Consider the following 22,054-nt stretch of genomic DNA (forward strand, 5'->3'; position numbering starts at 1 on the left):
GAAATAATTGTTTTATATTGTTTTATTTAGTTTAGTTTAATTTAATATTATTCTATTTTTATTTATATATAATGTGCATTTTTTTTTTAATATTTATTTTATTTTATTTTTTTTACTACCTGTATGTTTATTGTCATTTTGTATTGCTTTACCCTGTACCTGTATATCTATCTATCTATCTATCTATCTATCTATCTATATCTAAAATAGGCAACATGCCAACAAAATTTTGAAAAACAAAAACAAACAACCTTGAAGAACAAGAGAAAAGAAAAGTGCGTCATGTAATAATGGTGTGACGCATTTCGTTCATCTTTGTTTAATTACTTCTTCCCCTCTGGTTCTCCAGGTGACCCCTCCGCCCTGCAGCTCTCGGACCCCTCCGCCGTGAAGCTCCCTCCTCCCGCGGGCAGCAGCCTCCTGCCCGTCCCCGGCCCTCCTCCACGGAGGGCGCGGCCTCCCTCCCTCCCTCTCTCCGCTCCAACCAACTCTCCGGGAAGAAGAAAAAAACAAAACTCTGGGAATTCCGTTTCCGCTTTCAGGGAGTGGACACTGATTTTTTTTTTTTTTTTTTTTTTTTTGCCAACTTTAACTTTCTCAACCAACTCTGAATCCACGTCGACTCGGACATTTTCCTGTTGTTTTTGTTTTGTTTTTCCGGATTAAAGTACTGCCGCTGTAGACGACCATGGCGTCTTCGCCTCAGAAGTCTCCGTCCTCTCCGAAGTCCCCGACGCCCAAGTCTCCGTCGTCCAGAAAGAAAGATGACTCTTTCCTGGGGAAACTCGGTGGAACTTTGGCCAGACGGAAAAAAGCCAAAGAAGGTAAACAAAAAAAAAAAAAAAAAAAAAAAAAACAGCTTTCAGTTATATTCGGCTCATTTTGATATCAAACTCTTTTTCCGGAGTTATATTTTCACATTTGAACCGAATAACCTGCACAAACTTTTAACAACTCAAACTTCAGAGAGCCGACACGTTGAGTACTTTTTTTTTTTTTCTACTTTGAATTCAGCTTCAGAAAAAGAAGAAGAAAGAAAGAAAAAAGAAAAAGCAGCATAAAGTGGCAACATGTGGTGTCTTCTGTGTGTTTTTAATGGCCGCGGGTTGCGTCCCGTCTCCATGTAAGGTATCAAATCCGCAGCTGGTGTAATAAGTGAGGAATGAGGGGTGAGTAAACACAAGCCCGACCGGAAGCTGGGCTCCACCACCAGAATCCTCCTCTGGTCCCACTGACCGAGTTTTAGTCACTCTGGTCACTTTTATTTAGTGGATTTAGACTTTTTAAAAAAATATATGTATATTTTTAGCAATAATAATAATAATAATAAACTTTATTTGCAGCTCAAAGTAGCAGCAAGAGAATGACATGCAGTGTTTTACATAAGAAGAGATATAAAGGAACATGTATAGAAGAAATGAGAGAGCGCATAAGAAAACAGGTAAAAAAAAATGCATCAAATTAAACACAAATAGAGTTCAAATGTATAATAAGCAATGTGCATTTTAAAGGCGCGGTAGCTCAAGTGCATTTAGATGTTTCGGGTTCGTCTGAAGGATTTTGCGGAAGCTTAAGCCGAACATCAGGACGGTTGTCGGCGCGGGATCCAGCTGGTTTCGGTTGTCTTCAGAAAACAACTGATTTACTTGGATTTTCACAGGAAAAAAAACATCCATTAAACGGGACATAAAGGCCAGAGAACAACGACCGGACTGATTTATAGCTGATTTAAAAAAAAAAAAGAAGAGGTTACGAATAAATTGTTGTATAAAATGGAGCATCTCTGGATGTGAGGCGTCGCTACTGTCAGAAAGTGGAGGCCACCAGATCACCAAAATCTTGACAATGGAAGGCTGAAAAAAAAAAAACGTTAACCGGTCTTTTGAATCTCAATTTCTTTTGCGACATTTCGATGACGGGCTTTTATTTTGGCTTTTCTTGGCACACTTGCTACTTGGTTGTCGCCGTCTTGTTATTTTGGAAGCCATAAGTGACCGTATTTGGACGTGCTGGGGGAGGAGCCTCCAAACGCTCCGCCCCTTTTTTTAGGCCTATTATCTAATTAACGACGACTTTCGGGTGGAAAGTAATCATTTTCTACAAGGGGAATTTTTTTTTTTTTTTATTCAATTTGAGGGAAGTTAAATGGGAGTCTATGGAGGCCGGAGCCATCTTTGGAGCCGGTATCAAAGCGTCTCAAAGAAAAGTTAAAAAAATAAATCCTTGGATTATTAGTTTGGCCAACAATCAGCATAGAACTAGAGTTACTAAAAGTAACTTGGACTCAGTGCAGAGTGTCTAAAAATGTCCGACTCGGTTACTGAACATCAGCTCTCGGAGCTCATAGCGATTCACCGTCTTTGCTCGCGGACGCTTCGGTTCGTCCCACCTTCCCTCGTAACGCGTTAATAACTTTTCCTACGTTGGACTTTAACGACCAAGAATACAATATGCTATAAGTAAAAAAATACAAAAGCGGTTTATGGGTGTGGAAATCCAAACCGGCTTCAGATGACATTCATTGTTGAAGGCCTGTTTATTTTTATTTATTTTTTTTATTTTTTTGTATCATGGAACGACAAAGGTCTCTTTCAATTGGATGATTACTTTCTATCAGTCGGGATACTGTTGCACAGCTGAGCCCCCCCATTTTATGTCGCCTGTGTCCATATAGGCCATGCGCGCAATCTCGTTATATTAACGCTGGCGCGCACGCACACACACACACACACACACACACACACACACACACACGGATGTATAGATGTGCACACAGAGCGGTGTGTGAAGGTTGTTTGCGACGTGTTCGATGATTTGATGGAAGAAGAAGAAGAAGAAAAACGTGGGGCGGGTCGCTTTCACGGCTGATCAGTAAATAAATTTTGAGTCGGCGTGACGTTTATAGGAGGGGGGTGGAGGGGGGGGGGGGGTTGGAGGGGAGCTATAAAATGGGGACGAAAAGAGAGGTTGGAGGGGGGGGGGGGGGGGTGTTTAAGAGCGTCTAGTACTGACACCTCAACGACGCAGGAAACGGCTCCGACGCCAGGAGAGGCTGGGTTTTTTTTTGTTGTTGTTGTTGTTTTTTACCGTTCTGTATGAAAACGGAGCAAATTCCCCCGAAAAATGAATCTTAAGTGAAATTAGACCGTTGAAATTGATGAGCGGAGGACGAGCGGAGGGGGAAGAAGGCGGTCCTGCAAGCCAGGAAAGGATGCCTGAGATTGGGGGGACGGGGGGGGGGGACGGAGACAGACAGACAGACAGACAGACAGACAGACAGACAGACAGACATGGGCTGTGGAGCTCTCTGCCCTCCAGGTAGGACACGACATCAGCATGCGCCCCGTTTTTTGTTTTTTTTCCTCATATGTTCCATCGGCCACGAGCGGCATGCGGCTTTTTTTTTTTTTTTTTTTTTTTTTTTATATATATATTGTTAACCTTTATTGAACCAAGCGGACGGACACGCCGTCCTCGTCTTATGACAGCGGAAGCGGGTGAGGGAGGACGCTTTTTTTAAATTATTATTATTATTTATTTAATTTTTTTTATCTTTTCCAGTGTGCTTGTGTTGACGTTAAATGAAATATGCATTTATTCATTTAAAAAAAAAAAAAATTTTGTACAATATTTTTAACACTTTGCGGGGGGGGAAAAAAATCTGCACCGACACGCCGGCGCGTGGAAACACAGCTGGAGAGTCGACACTTCCTCTCGCCGTACTTCCTCTCGACACCCCGCGCGGCCTTCAACGCGCCCGACTTTAAATTAGCGGCGGTGACGGTCGCAGTAACGTGAGAGCGCGCTAATTGGTGTTACCGCAACGCAACTCCTACCGACGAGAAGTCTGTCAAGTCCTCGCCAATTACACTCGTTTTAAAAGGTCTTAAACTTCTGGATTTTTCGCACCGTCTTTCTTTCTTTCGCTGCGATGCAGCACCGAGTTGTCCTTAACAATCCCATAATCTGAAAGTACTTTTTACGGGCCACTTGTTTATACTCCGCATGTATTTTTTTTCAATATCAGTTATCAATATTTTATTATACAAATATAGCAATTTTTTTTGTACTTTTTTTTTATGACATTGTTGGTCAACTCTGTCTGCTTAAAAAAAAAAAAAGTACTGAAGTTGATAAAAGGTAATAAATTGCAGTAGATTAATAAAGATTCACGTCCCAACTTAATGTCCAACGCGCCCATAATTTCCAATTTGTAGACGTGCTTTATGTCTCACAGAAAAGCAAAACCTCCTCAGTTTATTTCTACGTTTTTGTCTGATTCAACTTTTTCTTGGATTAAAAAAAAAAAAAATACAGTAAAATTGTTGTGGCCCTGACAGTTTAAAAGAAAAAAGAAAGTTCCTTCAATTCTCTGACTCAGATTTCGAGCTCAATAATTGCACTTCTTAGATGCATTAAACTCAAAAATTCTCAACCTAGAATGACAGAATAGTCACATTTTTCAAGGCTGACTTGCTCGTATGTACGTTGAAGCTCGCAGTAATTGTTCTGCCTGTTAATAACGGCCATTTAAAAAAATTCTCTTAAAAGACGAGAATTCCCCTTTTTCCTTTTTTTTTTCCACGCGTCTTTGTTGAGCTGCAGTTTTGGACCCGATCTGAATAAACCCGTCTCAATTATCACTTAATGGACTCGATGCTGATTATTTGAGCGCAAATCATTTAGCACCGTCGTTACAATCGTTTCCATTCATCTGCATTAAAAAAAAAAACACAGCTCGACGAAACTAACTGAAATTCCCATTTCCATCACTATTTTCACGTTGTCGTTCATCGTTTTGCTTCTTCGGGCGGGAACGTAAAGTCGGAGAAGCTGACGTGATGAATTTACGAGTTCATCCAAGACGTTTTAAACCCCGCTTCCACCTCCTGCCCCCCCAAAAAATAAAAAAGCTTTCGCAGATGAAAGACGCCAACATCATGCTCGCTTGTTTTAAATCTCACATTCAAATAGTTTCTTATTCACTATTTTATCGCGTTTGTGTTTTATTCACGCGGTTGTTGTTGTTGTTGTTGTTGTTTTTCCCGTCTGGACGCCCCTGTTTGCGTTAACGTCAGCTCACTCGAAGGGTGGACCGATCAGCGACCGGCGCCGGCAGTTAAGTGCGACGACGTTGAAGTCCAATGTTTTTTTTTTTGTTTTTTTTCCCTGAACTGTTAGTTGCAGCGGTGGTTGAGTTCCGTCCGGCGGAAAGCTTTTAGGTGCGTTACCGCCACCTTGTGACGGGAGTATACCATTACAACCGGACTTCAGTCCAAAAAAAAAAAATCATCAATTTTTGTAAAATATTTTAACAACTATTTGACTATTCAGAAAATCATCATATCACGTCGCTGTTTTTCACGCGGTGAGTTTTGGGCTGGCTGTGCACCACTTTGTAACCCCGGTTTTCACTTACTTGCTTTCCACCTGGCCGGTAAATCAGGCATCACCAATGAGCAACCAAATCTCAGCCGCATCGCACGGAAAACATTTTGTTTTTAATTCGAAACTTGAACTCGAAAGTCGCGCTCATCTCGGATGTATTTCAACGCGAGTCTTCGGGACAGAATAAAATCGGCACGGCAACCTCGGTAAACGTTCTCCAGGTTTTAGTCAGCTGCTGTGAACTCAACTTTGATCGTATTTTCTTGTGTTTACTTTTCATTAAAGGTCCAACTCGAGACATCTTTAATGACGATTCGAGGGCGCGATGTGCGGAATTAGAGTTTCCTGAAAAGGGATTCGTCCGTCGGGCACCGCGGGGCTCGTTCATTCAGAGGACGTTCCCGCTCCGCACCAAGTCGCTGTTATTATCGATGTTTTTTCACGATACTTTCGTGGAAAAAAAAACAACAACAAATAGTCCCGAGCGTCATCGTCTTCCCGACGCACACGAAGCGAGTGTGTCTTAACAAAGCTTCGTGATTTTGTTCAGCTTCATTTGTCAGGTTAAAAAAAAACAAAAGAAAGAAAAGGAAGCAGAGAGAGTTATGGCGTGTGTTTTGTTTTGTTTGTTGTTGTTTTTTTTGGGGGGGGGGGGGTAACGATATCGTTTACGAGGTCGACCGGAGACGCGGCGGTCGTCGAGGAAGCGGGTGGTTCATTTAGAGAATCGCACGTCTCCATGGGAACATTCTCATCCGTCGCCACGCCGACGCGCTCGGACGCGAAAAAGCACTCCGGTGTTGATTGAGAGGATGTTGTTGTCGGAGCGAAAGGCAGAGAAAGGAAAAACAGGATGTTCGCTCCACGCGCCGCGCAGGTCGGCGGAGATCGAGCCCTCCTCGGGCACCTTGACGCGCTAATAAAGAACGGCATGCTGGGCCCAGATAAAAAAAAATAAATAAAAAAATAAAAAGCCCGCTGAGAAGCAGGAAGCGGCAACGCTCCGTTGTCGGCGTGACGTCGAGCGGCTTCTCGCCAACGGCTGTTTGTGGGTTCACGTTGTCCGGACTACTGAACGCCTCAAATGAACATGGATGAAGGGATTTTGGCTTCGGAGGAAAGACGCGTCGGGTACGTCGGGGTTTGGTTGCGTCGCTTTTTTTGTTTTCCGTTTCTGGCTCTTAAGATGATCAAATTGTCCATTTTCAACAAAAAAAAAGGAAAACATTCGCCTTCTCCAGCTTTTCGAAACGCGATCTGCAGATTTTCTCTTGTTGCGTCTCAGTACACTGATTGATAAACATTTTTGTTTTTTATCAGTCCGTCCAAAAATGTCGTCAATACAAGCTCTGCTGAAAATATTACAGCATTGTGTCGTTTTTACAATTTAAAAAATAACGCCGCTTCTTTTTTTTTTTTTTCAAAATTCGGCAATTTTACTGCAAAAAAAAATTGCTTAATACCGCGCAAATTACGTCGCAATTTTCCAGCAAATCCGCTGCAAAATGGAAAAAATGCTCATGGATTTAATCACAAAAAATGCGTGAAATCCCAGATTGATATATTTTAAACTGCTGATTGAACCAAACAAGCAATCTGAAGATGTCGCGTGTTTTTTTTCTCTAACGACGCTATAAATCGATAACCTGTTTTTGAAATATTTGTGACTTCAAGAATTGGTTCTTATTTTTTTTGGCCTTTTCAAGTAATATGAAAACTATAAACAAATAATGCCAGTTTTGTCATTGTAAAAGTTCTATAAACACGTATATGAAGTGGAGAACAAGGTAATGTCCACCGGTGGAGTTAAAAAAAAAAGACATATTTAGGGAGTGTCCTCACCTCGTGCCGGACAGCTACGTAGTTTGCGTGATTACACTTCATCCGATAACGTGTTTGTACTCTTTTGTTCTGGTAGTGTCTGAGCTTCAGGAGGAGGGGATCAACGCCATCAACCTTCCCCTCAGCCCTTCGCACTACGAGCTGGACCCCGAAGACACCATGCTAGGTAAACGCAAACCATACGTGCTCCGTAACGCAGAGATTATACGGTCAGCTGGTTACCACTTTTTAATTATGTTTTTTTTTAATTTATGCGTTGTTTGTGCGCTCTTTTGCGCGAGTTGCGATGTTAACTTTTCCCTCCTCCGTCAGAGGAGAACGAGGTTCGCACCATGGTGGACCCCAACTCCAAGAACGACCGCAAACTGCAGGAGCTCATGAAGGTTTGTCTTTTTTTTTTCTTTAACCCGCCGTCCGTTTACGTCGAATCTATTTCGGAGTTATTGTTTCTGCATCTTCCAAGAACTTGGAGCAAAGCGTGAAAATATCAACCGGTGTTTTTAGGTTTTGTCGGTTTTAAAGCGCAGCTCGTTACGCAGGAATTCACGAAGTTTTTTTTTTATGATTGTCGTGATCGAAAATGCTGGATTTTTGCGGCAGATTTTCTCAAAAATTGCAATGTACGTTTTTTTGTTGTTTTTTTTTTGCCGGGAAAATTTGGGGGAAAATTTCATTTCGGAAAAAATGGGATTTTAAAAATCCGTTTTACAGACATAAAGAGTTAAACATAGAGTTCTGCTATTTATTAACTTCCAGTATTTACTCTCAAAGCCTTTCGACCAAAACGAACGTCTTTGTCAATACGTGGTACAGATGATCAAATCAATTCATGTCATAAAATTCTAAACCGTGATTGAGCTCTGATTTCTGTCCTCGTAGGTGTTGATCGACTGGATCAACGACGTCCTGGTGGGGGAGAGGATCATTGTGAAGGATCTGGCTGAAGATCTGTACGATGGACAAGTTCTGCAAAAACTTTTTGGTAAGAAGTTTGAACTATGGAGAAAAGATTTCAAACTATTGTGGCTGATGGTTTCACGTTTGGCCTGATTGAGGTGTCCCACAAAGATCAATATCGGGCCCACTGCTGTTTCCTTTTTTCACGGATATTTCTTTTTAAACATACGGTAAACTTTTTATGCTGATGATACCATCTTTTATGGCACCTGCTCCACTTGCAAAAAAGACTTCCTTCAAATTTAAGGCAGCATTTGATGGCGCTGTTTAATTATAAAGGTGGTTTGAACTATAAATGGCAAAATGTGCATTTCACCTGAGCACGTCATTGGTCCCTCATGCACCCGATAGTCTTAATATTTAAAATAAAGATACAGTACAGCATTATGTATTTAATACTTGGTAATTTGACAAAACAGTAGATTGTTCTTCAAAAATCAGGTTTCACAAAAATTGAAGCCATTTTTTTTATTTTTTTTTATTTTATTTTTTTTACCATTTTGCCTTTATTAGATCGTGCAGTGCAGATAGACAGGAAATGTAGGGGGGAGTGGAAGAGGGGGGGGAGGGGTGACATGCAACAGAGATCCTGCCACGTGGGAGTTTAATTGCAGATTTTCTGCTGAGGGAATTTTATACCCACGTGTTATGAGCCTTGACCACTTGGCCATCAGGTTGCCTGTCTTGTATATAAAAAATATTTTTAAAAAATTGAAACGCGACCCAAACAGAACCGGTTGCTTCTTTTACATTACATCAAAATATGATATGGTCCAACACACTGCCTGCATTATATAACAGAGATATCTTGTTATGCTCTTCCTGCTGCCAATAACGTCTGCCACAGATTCATTAGTGCAGACAGCTATCGCACTCACCGCTGTGGGTTATAAGAAAAAGGTTGGCCGGTCATCGAAGGCGTCGGCATACCGCAGTCTCCATTTATACGTTTTTACCACGTTAGTGGCCGAGATATTCGACATTCTTAGCCGAGTTCAGAGCTAATATCCGCAAACCCCCGTGATCACTTCAGAGATCGGCTTTTGAATTCCCCTTCATACCAACTCTTGAACCGGGTTTATTCACAGAACTGTGCAGCTCGCTGCCGGAGCCTGAAGTCAGACACATTCCTCTGGAAGACTTTTAAAGTGTGTCATTGGATTTTCTTCTTTTTTTTGTGTGTTTTTGTCGTGTCACGAGCTGGAGAAAGCGTGCTCGCGAGCAAATTATATGATTTCGCACTTGCAGATTTGAACTGCTGTCCGCGCGATACGAGGCCTCGCGCGCAAATTCAATAACCGAGAATCGCGCAGGCAGCTGTGAGTGAGAAATAACATTAAAGGGAGAGCTAGAAGAAGAAAAAAACGCCACCCGCTGTGCAGAGCTAAGCAAGTGCACAAAGCGGCCACGGTGACTTTCTACTGGAGCGGAAACACACTTTCATCGTTTGACTCACGTGTCCAGTTGACTTCTGTTGACTTAGTGGCAGTTTCATTTCTGCGCACGTGAATTAATACGATTTTCTCGGGTGCGTGTATTATCGCGCTTGCGACACGCGACATAAATCGGACTGCATGTTAAAGCTTCTGTAGCCCATAATTTGAATAATATTTGTGAATGTTTGAATTGGTACGGTGTGTGTATGTGATAGATGTTTTGAGTGAATGATTTTTATGGTCATGTATCTGTAATTGGTTCTCAGGTCGAGCTCAGGAAGATTTCCAGAGTAAATAAATCTGAACTAAATGCTTTAAATACTGATTTAAAACAACAACCAAACACGCTGCTAAGTTTGCTATTCAACAAACATGAAACAATGTTGAATTAATTTCAATATTTCCTATATTTCAGTTTAATATTTGAATATTGGTTCCGGAGCAACTTTACGTTACAAACAAAACTGCGTGGAATCGCTTTAAGTCTTAAAGTAATCATATTCGTGTGTGTGTGTGTGTTCATTTGTGTTGTAGAAAAGCTGGAAGGTGAGAAACTGAACGTGGCGGAGGTGACCCAGTCGGAGATCGCCCAGAAACAGAAGCTGCAGACGGTTTTGGAACGAATCAACGACTCGCTCAAACTCTCCACCAGGAACATCCGCTGGAACGTCGACTGTAAGGAACTGAATTTTACCGCTCATTTATACAATCGTGCAATCCGTGCTTCTTGCTGTTTTCTAATGAATATTGTTCTGCATGTTGATTAGCTTTAAACAACAATTAAAAAAAAAGAATAAATCCAGTGCACAGAATAGTGAGGTGTATCTCAGCGTGTAGTCCGTAGCGTGTGAAATTCATGAAACGGTACACCGTTATCTCCATCTATTAGTTAGAGTTGATGGAGTTGAAATGAGGATTGAACCATCTGGCCGCCCGTCGTTCGAAAGAGTGTTCTGAAACACAATATGCTGTTGAGCAACACTTGTAAAGATAAGATATAATTAATTCCTGTGGGGGGCGCATGGGGGGGGGGGGGGGGGAAGAAGTGAAGGGGGGAGGATGTGTGTCTGCAGCCACGGGAGTAATAAACAGCATTGAGAAGAAAATAGAAAAACATGTAAAAGATTGGACCAAAAAAAAAAAAAAAAAAAATCATTAGCAACAACAAAGACTAAACATCGAGTAGCTGAGATCGTACAAAGAATCAGTATTTTGAGACACGGGCAAAACATCGGGCCGCCTTTTAGAATTGCACAGTATTACACAGGCTTGTAGCTTTTGTGTTTGATTTTGCAAATGGGAAAAAAAAAAATACTCATCAAAATGACATATTTAGATGTTTTTTTTGTGTTTGTTTTTTTCATTTGTGGATATAAAAATTGGGACAATTGGCCAAACCAGATTTCCCTCTACACTTTCATCCTAATAGCATGCCTAATAGTAGGTCTGGGCAGGATCTGCTCTTCATATCTCATTCAAGAATGAAGAATCAAGCCTTTAGCGTGACCTTTATTGCTTCCTTCCTCCGCGCAGAGGCTTTTTAAAGGATTTCTGTTTGAATGTACTCGTCTTGCCGTTGGATTAATATGCTTTCTTATTGAGCTGTAAGCTCGCTGTGCACGTCAATAGAGCGCTCCGTCTCTCCTTTGATGGCACGCTTTTATCCGACACGGGGAGTAATGATAATTACTCTCCGGCTCCCAGCACACACTGCCTATCGGTTATGTCATTAGCTGTAAGCTACGGTACCGCGCTGCAGTTTTTGAGGCACTGACAATAAAGTGAGAAGGCTTCGAGAAATAATGCCATTCATATTCGTCAATTAACGTCGTACGTGTGCGGTAAAGAATAAGGAGAAGAAAAAAAAATAGAGAATTGAATATGTGGTGTCACCGGCGTTGGCTTCAGGTTGTTCAAAGCTTGTTGGAAAATTTTCCGCGGCTCTCGTGTGGATATAAACTGCGTCGGCGTGTCTCCTCGCGTCCCCGACCGACTCCGTGATGATGTTGAGATCGGAGATCTTTGGCGATCGAACCATCTGTCGCAGGACTCCTCCCTCCTCTTGTTGCTTAGGATGGTTCTTTTGGCTCTCATGTCCTGTCAAATATTTTTGTCCCGTTGCCTGTAGATTCAGAAACAAATGCAGGATACCAATATTTTGGTGTTTTGACCGATGGCGTTTGAGCACGCAGGTAAACAGTCCGGGTCCGAAAAACAATTTCCGAGCCTAATTTTTTTTTTAATTTTTCTTTGTTGTAGTGGTTTTGATCTTTAAACAGAGACTGGCTACTTGGTCTTTGACTCATCAGACCGTAAACAATAACCAGCTAATTGAAGGAGAAGTCTCGGCCCGGATATCCACTGGCAATGCCGGAACCCCCAAAATAATACGATGACGATTGTCCCCCGAAGGGTAATTCGTCATCGTAGATGGACTTTTGAGATTGTTTTGACTCCGGCTGTATGTTCAGAGTCGTGATCGTGCTGCAGAACAACTGATCCAATTCCCTCCCCGGTGGTATGTCATGATGGATGAGAATTTAAACGTCGAAAGTGCCCAGAAAACTTGCAGAGTGCTGCATATACGAGATATGAGACTGTCTCTTATAGTAGAGCAGATTTACTGTACGAGGAAGGTAGACAAATAAGTGTCATGATGGAGACCCAGAGAAAAGCTTTAAGATGGGGAACTCAATTGATTTAGTGAGAGTAGTGCACAACAGAAAGACCATATCAAATTAATTTCTTTCAAACCAAATCATCAGACATGCTTAAATGGGCCTCTGGTAGAAAGTGTGTCCTTGAAAAGCTATTGGTGCGAGATGTCTTCAAAAATGCTAAGGAGCGCAGTGAATAACGTGGAATGTAATTGATTTTGCCGTCCCTGTATTTCAGGAGCTTTCTTTTTAAATCAATTCACTTTTGTTTGTCCCGACTTTCATCCCCCGTTCAGAGGCTGCAGAAGATGAAGAAGAAAAAAAAAACCTTGTTTCTGATGTAACCTATTAGGCTCCTCGTGTGCAGTGAGGACCTGAAGGTTTTATGGCAGCTTTTAGCTTTCTCTCTATGATTTGCCGTTGCCACCAGGTACCATCAAAGACTTACTTAAGACACTTAATTGATCCTGATTGTTTTGTCTCTCCGAAGGTAAATCCTTGTTGTTCAGATGACTAATGACACTGACTGAACACGTTCTTTGACTTTGTAGTGCAGACACTCACCAAAATGATGTGGGTTATTTTTTTTGTCCTTTTTGTCTCTATGAAGCTTGTTTTTTGTTTTTTTGTCACTCATTTTTAATCTTTCAATTCAACTTTTGGCATCTTGCGTTTGAAGTGAAGAAACGTGACCTTGCCACATAAAACTTTTAATTCTAAATTCCTTGGATCCACAAAAAAAAAAGAAAAAAAAGATGTCACTTATTTGGCATCCCAACACACGAGATATTCACATGGAATTCATTGAAAAGTATAAAGGAAAAAGATTTAAAGTTTTTCTTAGAAACAGCAGCAAGTAGGTGACACATTCATTTTGAATGTTGGCATCTTTGTCCTTTATTTAAAAAGGGTAGAAAATTTCAATTTCTTGGCAAAATCGGTCGCACTGAAGGCAAATACTGTGCTTACAAAACTCAATACACATGCAGGCATGAAATCAGCATGAGCGAATTTAGAAGGTTAGTCAAGAAATGTCCAAACTAAGCAGATGCATAAATGGTTGTCAGCTTTAAATGCCCGAAAACAGTGATAAAAGTGAAACGTTACAATCAAACTATAATGAAAGGAATTTCAGTCTATATTTTTGCTACTTGATATCTTGACAATCGGTAATCCCATCTATGTCGAACTAGGCGGGTGTGTCGCAGCGGACCCCGGGATGTTGATTCTTAAATTTGGTGCGATTTGGACATGCGACATGTTTAATATTAATACTGCTACTACTTCGTCTGCATCATTCATATTATTTGTTGCATTGACTAATGTCTTTTTTTTGTTGTTATTTTGCCGTTCTTCTTTTCCTCCCGTTAGCCGTCCACGCTAAGAGCATAGTCGCCATCCTGCACCTGCTGGTGGCGCTGTCGCAACACTTCCGAGCCCCGATCAGATTGCCAGACCACGTTTCTATTCAAGTGGTGGTCGTCCAGGTGGGTGTCACTTTCAGTTCAGAGTTGATATAAAGTATGTGTTGATTTTACTTGCATTAATAATGTCGGTTTTCTAAGACTATTCTCCGCTGCTGTGAATGAATCCTTTTTATGTCTTTTAGAAAAGAGAGGGCATCCTTCAGTCCAGACAAATTCAAGAGGAGATCACGGGCAACACGGAGTAAGTGCGCTGCACTACAGTGACTCAGGTTTCACCTCACAACACCTGTGTGCACAGCTGACGGATAATAGCAGGAAGTTCTGTCTGTATGTTTGTTCCTTGATATCTCGACAATCGGTCATCCCACCTGCTTCGAACTTGGTGGGTGTGTTGCTAGGCACCCGAGGAGGTTGACTGCTAAATTTGGTCTGAATTGAACATGCGACATGTTTAATATTAAATAAATAACAAACAGGCAACCAGTGGAGTCAAGTCAACCGAATCTTTTTGGTGCTACAACCACTTTTAGGTACAGTCTATGGTCTCACCTCGTGTTGTCATATTTCAACGGTCTGTTTGTGATGATTGTATGGTTTCTTTTGAATGTTTCTAACATTTCTTTTGTCGTCATCATTGTGAAGCACTTTGTGTCAGTGAAAGGTGCTCTATTGAATGAACGTACTTACTATTGAGGTTTAATATTCAGGCCCTCACAGCATCCGTGAGCGTGGTGGGTCGTGAAACATAAAAAAATATCTTGCTTTTTGTAAATAGAATTTCTATTCAGCCTTCTGTCCTTTACACAGGCTTTTAGAGGAAATATTGTTCGGTGGTGAATAGACAACCATTGTATGTGAACAAGAGATGTGATGGCACCCTTAGCTGAAGAATTAGACACTTATAAATCACACACACACTCACACACACTCTCTCTCTCTCTCTCTCTCTCTCTCTCTCACACACACACTTTTTGTCTCCCTGTGAGGCTGTCCTGCAGCCTGACAGCAGCAACGAGGGAGATAACAGCAGGCCAACACACACAAGCGCACGCATTTTGTCATGGTAGATGGATAGACTGCTAATAAAACACACACACACACACACACACACACACACACACAGGGAGGCTCACACACACTGACATGGTCACAGTGGAAATACGGTTATTACCACACCACCAGGATCGTTGCCCAGACCTGCCTGCCTTTGCCATCACAGATTACACCATGAACATGTGTGGGAGTGCTTCCGTGTGTGTGTGTGTGTGTGCGTGTGTGTGTGTGTGTGTGCGTGTGCGTGTGCGTGCCATTTCTTGCTGGCCTGCCCACTGCGATATCTCTTCCTCCGGGACGCTGTCGCCGCAGTGTCCCCTAACCCTCCAAACACCACCTGACCCGGTCCAACAACAACAGCATCCTCCAAAGTGCTAACGTTGTAATAACAGACGGGAGGCCCTCCGTTCCCTCAGAAAATATTCAGTCTTCACTCATTGTATTAATACCCAGCAGCAGTCTTGTCCTGCTGAGATTATTGCATTGTGCTGTAGTATGTGGTCGTTGTGAGCGTCCCACCGATGATACCCAGGTTATTTAAATACCCGAGGTGTACCCGCGTCTATTGTTAATCAAATTATGATTATTGTGTTGTCATTTTTGGCGACTTAATCCCTCCGTTCCTCGACATTCCTCTGCGATTGAATTGGAAGCGTTTCTCTTTTATTTGTGCTCTTGTTTATATTATAAATATCCGAGTGTGAAATTGTCAATAAGCACAAACTGCCTCTGATTTGTGTCGCTGACACAATTTGTCTCCCTTCTGTCTCTCTTTCAGGGCTTTCTCTGGCAGACATGGTAGGTTTTCATAAACAAGAGGAATTATTCAACGTTTCCATGTCCTTTGGTGGCTTTTTAAAAAAACAAAAAAACAATAATAATAATTCTGTTTTGTTTTGTTTTGCTGTCCACAGAGCGCGATGCTTTCGACACCCTGTTCGACCACGCTCCAGATAAGCTGAACGTTGTCAAAAAGGTACTGAGGCTTGTTTTGCGACGGCAGATTTATCCACCGTGTCCGTCTCTCTGATTCGATCCAAACGCATAAAAACTCCGGACATGTGAATTTTAAATCCTTTAACAGTCCATTTTACTGCGGCTCATGTTCCAGGTTTTAGTCTACACGGTTGCCCAGCTAATGTCATTAATTATCATTACTTAGACGGGTAACAGGATGAAAAATACAAAGCTTAAAAAAGGTTGTCGTGGCGTGTGTTTGGATCAGTTTACCACCGTTTTAAGTGCAAAAAGACCTTGAGTTGTTCTTTTGTTAAAGCATTAAACTATTGTGCAGACATTAGATATTGTACAACGCCTGTATCATAGATGCACTTAAGTTCTGAGTTTAAGAATATTCGGTATGTTTTTATCCATTTTAGCTCCAGTATGGTTGCCAGGAAATGCTTTGTATTGTTTTGTTGTTGTTGTTTTTTGTCTGTTTTGTTGTTGACTCTTATCTTTCTCTCTAGATCCATTCAATTGAGAAAACGTGTGTCGATCCGTGTGCGCAGACGTTTGTGTATCTTGGGTTGTTGACCGGGTCGGACATTTTTCTTTGTGTTTCTCTCAGACGTTGATCACATTTGTGAACAAACACCTGAACAAGCTCAACCTGGAGGTGTCCGAACTGGACACACAGGTAGGACACACACACACACACACACACACACACACACACACACACACACACACACAATAATGTGATACTGAACAACATATACTGATGCTGAAGGAAAGATCCTTAATAATACAGTAAAATGTCATGTATTTAAGATTTACTCGTAGTTTTTTTTTAATTTTTTTATAGCACAACCATTTAAAAAAAAAAATTTTTTTTTTGTCAAACCTTTAAAGGGGCAGTTCACCTAAATCATAAAAATATTTCCTGTGGTTTTTTTGTTTTCTTTTTTTCCCTCCACTGGTATCCAGTCTTGAAGGTACACCGTTGTCTTGGTTTGAAAACTGAAACGCTGACGTTCACTGATGTTTTTTGGCCGAAATTAGATTTTATTTTTATAGTTCTCTGCTAATGAAAAACAGGTCAACGTGTTTTTCATTTTTAATTAAGTCAGAACGGAAGATGGCGTCTCGCGTTTTCAAACCGGACCGTATTGTTTTTGTGCTTCAGTTTGCAGACGGTGTTTATCTGGTGTTGCTGATGGGGCTGCTGGAAGGATACTTCGTGCCTCTCTACAACTTCTTTCTCACACCAGAGAACTTTGACCAAAAGGTAAAGTGTGATTATTTTTTTTCTGCATCCCATCAATGAGCTGGAAAACATATGAATGCCTCACCAAAAACAAAAACCCACATCATTAAACAGCTGGTGTCCTCTTGGCTGAACGGTGTCCGCAAAATGTCCACAGAAACCTCTCAGATCATTGTTTTTGAATATAATAAATACCGTGGCGCTCATACATCACGTCAATATGGTCTCTATTTTAGTATTAAGTATTTCCTAATGTTCAAATATAATTCGAGGCTTCAGCCTGTCTCGAGCGCAGTTTGGTTTTATTGTTGTTGCATACATGTTTGGTCAGTTTGTTTGGCTAAATTCAATGAATGATAACGGGATTAAATGGCTGAATTGAATGATGTGATACGTTCGCTGTCATATTGGTAAACTGAGGGACTTTTTGTATCATCCATTTTAGCTTTGGTACTCGTGTAAAAAAATGTCTACAGTTTCTGATATTTTTTTTTTACTTACTGTGGACGTAAACATTCTCAACTTAATGCCGCAAGTCATCACACAGACATCGTTTCATTTTACATCCGTTTACATTACCGGTGTTAACTTTATCTTCAGTTTTATTACGTTAGTTTCAATCAAGTTTGAGTCATTTCACTTTTTGTCCGTTTTAAGTAAACAAGGACATTTAATCTAGTTTTTGTCGGTGAAATTTTAGGAACGCAAAGGACACGTGAAATATTTTGAGGCTGCAGCTGCATCCATCTTTGTTGTGTACACAGTTGTCACGGTTACAGCCGGTGTTCCCATCGACCGGGCGGCGAGTGGAAAAGGCTCAGTTTACTCGTTCTCACGAGCTCTGCTCTGCTCTGCTCGGCAGGAAGGCCGACTCGGCTCAGAAAATCCAGTTTTCCCCCCCAAAAAATGTGGCTGCTCGCCAACCATTAGCATTACTGCAACTAACTGTTCTGGAGAAGAGCAGCTAAAAGGTCAAATGATGATAAATATCTTGAGCAAAACCATCTGGAGAAACATCTGGAGAGCCGACTGCACACGAATCCTGGAACTTACTTTTTGCAACATACAACTTAATAAAGTTGCTTTAGCTTATTTTTTTTGCAAACGCATCTTCCAGCAGCAGTTTTGTCGCGGCGTCCTAAACGTTGGTAGATTGTCGGTGAGTTTAATTAAGTTTAATTCATTTCTCAGTGTGGCACGTTTGGTTTTGATTCACTGGCAAAAAAAAAAAAGAAGCAATCGTCATAGTTCTTGATTTCAACATCGATGAACATGACAGGTTAACGTTCATTTTTGCTGACAAAACAAACGCTGCTGTCTTGTGTTTCTTCCTCCTTGTTGTTGATTGAATATCTTGTTATTCCCGATGAATAAAAAAAAAAAAGCTGTTGCTGGGTTTTTTTTGTGTTTTTTTTTTTAATTCACCTGTTGGAGAACAGTTGCAAATTCACCAAAACACTCAAACGCGGCACTCTCCTGTCGTATTTCGGATCAGCCGGCTGTGTTGACTTCCACGTCTTCTGCTCCGCCGCGTCGATGCTGCTCCTGGTTTTTTTTGTTGTTGTTTTTTTTCCAGATTTGTCCGCGCTCTGTGAAACACGGCCGTGACCCCGTCTTTTCCCATCCTGACTTCCGCTTTTAAGGAAACGCACCTAGACCGATACTCCCCGTGTCTGTGGAGCCTCGTGCACCCGGAGCCAGGCTCTTTATGCTCTCGATGGCTTGATAAATGCGCCCCCCCCCCCCCCACCACCCCTCCACCCTCTCTCCCGCCCCTCCCCCGGAGGCCCCATTCAGTGCGGAGCCATCTCTCCTCTCCGTTGGCCTCCTGTAGTACTACGGCATTCTGAACAGGCAATCTGCGGAGACACCACAGTAGCCTTTTGTTTGGGTTTTGGCCAGCGGCCGCTGCCAAGCTGCGAAGCAAAAAAAAATGGGCATCGGCGCTACAATGTACACAAACACACACACACACACACACACACACACACACACACACACACACACGTACAGACACTCCTGGCCTGGAAGAACAGGCACCAGACCCACAGCATCTGTAATCTCCTATTGCACAGGGAAACACTGGAGTGGCTTAGGGGCTCAGCTCTATTACTGTGTGTGTGTGTGTGTGTGTGTGTGTGTGTGTGTGTGTGTGTGTGTGTGTGTGTGTGTGTGTGTGTGTGTGTGTGTGTGTGTGTGTGTGTGATGGCCCATCGATGATACACCAGGGGTGGGCTGTGGAAAAAAAAAAAAAAGAAGTAGCACAAGGCATCAAGAAAAGCACTCCTTGCCTCTCTCTGCTCGGTGGACCTTCAACTCCGGGCTCTTCCTCTCGTCTTTGTATCAGACGGCCGAAGGTCACGCTTTGCACACAATAAACCCTTGTCGGGCGAAGCTTTTAGTACTTCACAGCGGGGCACACACACACACACACACACACACACACACACACACATAATGGGCGGAGAATAGAAAACATCTTTCAACTATTTCTATCTCTTCCTTCTGGTTTCCCCTCCTCCCTTCAGATTGGCCGAGATCGCTTCGCAGGGTTTCCTCACCGAGGTGTTTTTCTCTGCTCGTCGAAAATGCAGCAAAAAAAATCACCTGTAAACGGTCGACCCGGGGAAAGCGCCATGTTTTGGATAAGCGCGGAGACTGGATATAAAAGCGTTCGTAGCTTCCGGGTCTGAAAAATGAGGCGGATGAAGAAAGTGCCTTCAGCTGCAATACCACCGAGTGGCCACCAGAGGTCGACTCCGAAAAGCCTCCACGGACTCTCATTCGACCCGTCTCATAAAATATCTCGGCCAATAAAATGTCCCCACGAGTTATCTCGGTTTTGCTAGCTGAAGTCGCTCCTACTTATTATTTTTCTGGAGGTCCAGCATTATTATATATATATTTTTTTTTTTTTTTTTTTTGATGAAACGAGGGAGCGGCGTGTTTGTGCAGCTGCCGTCTCCCAGAAACAAGAGTCGTGCCGAGGAATCGACCCGGAGCGTACGGTCTGTTATCAGTTGTGTGTTTGGACGTCACACGTCGCTGCTCAGATTGATCGTCTCTGGTGTCTTTATGTGTGTTTGGACGTAGGATGATTAACAGCCTCGTCGCTCTGTCTGCAGGTTCACAACGTGTCCTTCTCCTTTGAACTGATGCAGGACGGCGGTCTGGAGAGACCCAAACCCAGACCGGAGGGTAAGGGCTCCATTTTTATTTTTATTTTATTTTTTTGCTTTTTAACTCAACTTTCATATAAGCAGAGAACAACACACGCATAAAAAAAAAAAAAAAAAAAACAAGCAAGACAAACAGAAACGGTAAGTTTTGAAATGCGAAAGTTGTGAAAAATGTAGCTTAAACAAAACGACGGACTTAAAATTGGAACGATAAAACAACGTATTAAAACATCTATAAATACAATTCAGAAAAATAAAATAAACACCAACAATGAAAACAATTTTTGAGCCTTGAAACAATACTGTATGTGGGAAATAGTGACGCACTGAAGGTTACACTTTAAATATATATATATATATATATATATATATATAATTATTCTCCCGCTTCGTAGTTCCCTTCAGCTCGACGGAGCATTTTAGTGTCTTTCAGCTTAAAGGTGTAATTTATAAGATTTAAGTCCCGTCTTGTAATTCCACTTTGTACCTTCAGAGGCGACAGTGAGTCACTGTAGTGTTCGGTGTTGTAAGTTTTTTTTACTTAATATACAGATCACATTGAAGCTATTTCTGTAATATATGTCTACATTTAACTCTTCTATTCTCCCTCTTTTCTTTTTTTTTGTTTTCTTTCTTTCCCTTCAGATATTGTTAACTGCGACCTGAAATCAACACTGCGCGTCCTCTACAACCTCTTCTCCAGGTACAGGAACGTAGACTGAGCATCAACGTGCAGCCGAGAGGAAACACTTTAAAAACACGGACCACATGCCGAGCAGCAAAAATATATATTTTTCCTTCCATTCATTCATTGAAAACCATTTGAAACTGAATGCATGCATCACAATTTTGCCTGTTGGATGATAAAATCGCACAATTGTATTTTTTTGCGAAGACATTTGGCTTGTTTGACTTTTTTTTTTTTTTTATTGTAAATTAGACACTGCCATGAAGTCCTACGCACGTCTGCGATCTAAATAACAGCCAATATTATTTTTATCACCCTGAATAAATATCGTGAAGGGGTAGGTTGTATAACAACACTTGCATCTTTTTAATGCGGAAAAATGAAACATTTAACTGTATTTATTGTACATTTTGATAGACTTTTTTTCCTGCTTGATTTGACAGCTTTTTCATTCCGATCTTCTTTATTTTTATTCGCAAGTGCCTGTTTTTAAAAAAAACAAATGTGACATCCCCGTCAGCTCCCGATGTCGTCTTAACGCTCCAGAGTTCCTTCACACGCGCAAGAGGAACACTTAAAATATTTGACCAAAAACTCTTTTCTCAGCAGCCGTTCGCTTTCTTTGCGTTTTATATTGTAAAATGTCGCTTATTTTGAGCTTAAGTGCATCATCGCTCTGTCAGATACGTTATATGCATCATATTCTGAAGACATGTTTCACATCTTTTCTGTAAGACCAATTAAATTCGACTTAGTATATTAAAAGTACGTTGTTGTTGTTGTTTTTTTTATACTTTCAAGGCAACCTCACGTCCGTTCTGTCGCTCGTCTATTTATGTTTTAATGCATTAAATTCAATAGATAGTTCAGTCCCTGAATGTTGCTGCTTTTTATTTTTTTTTTCCTGCCTCTCAATGGAAGCAAAGAGGAATGCTTTTCCAACAAAAACTAAAATTGGGGGTCAGATTGGTTCCAATTTTGTCCGCAGAGAAAGACAAGCGAACCTCCACAGCAATTTTCTTTCTCTGCTAAATTGACTGCTACAGAAGTTGTATAAAAAAGCTCTGGTGAATCGGAGCTGACCCCATCACACGCTGAAATAGATAAGACAGTTACTGAATGGATGAAAAGGTTCAATTCTTTTTTCTTTTTTTCCCTCACGCATTCCTCAGTAGCACTTTGAAAAGAAACGAGTGTGTGTGTTGATGTTTTATTGAT

The 22,054-nt window shown here is 41.5% G+C and overlaps 1 protein-coding gene across 1 annotated transcript; it reads left to right on the top strand.

Moving 5' to 3' along the window:
• Positions 1–581: 581 nt before the first annotated feature.
• On the top strand, positions 582–21,598 carry parvaa (parvin, alpha a). Its single transcript, XM_069162981.1, has 13 exons — positions 582–824; positions 7,307–7,396; positions 7,543–7,613; positions 8,110–8,212; positions 10,158–10,298; positions 13,652–13,767; positions 13,890–13,948; positions 15,539–15,558; positions 15,675–15,736; positions 16,331–16,399; positions 16,889–16,990; positions 20,095–20,167; positions 20,794–21,598. Exons 1-13 carry the CDS (start codon positions 689–691, stop codon positions 20,868–20,870), a joined length of 1,119 nt encoding a protein of 372 aa, XP_069019082.1. The 5' UTR covers positions 582–688; the 3' UTR covers positions 20,871–21,598.
• The last annotated feature ends 456 nt before the right edge of the window (positions 21,599–22,054 follow it).

Source organism: Embiotoca jacksoni, unplaced genomic scaffold, assembly GCF_022577435.1.
Source record: "Embiotoca jacksoni isolate LCO1_2020_lvr unplaced genomic scaffold, fEmbJac1.0.p SCAF_3, whole genome shotgun sequence".
Lineage (NCBI taxonomy): Eukaryota > Metazoa > Chordata > Actinopteri > Embiotocidae > Embiotoca > Embiotoca jacksoni.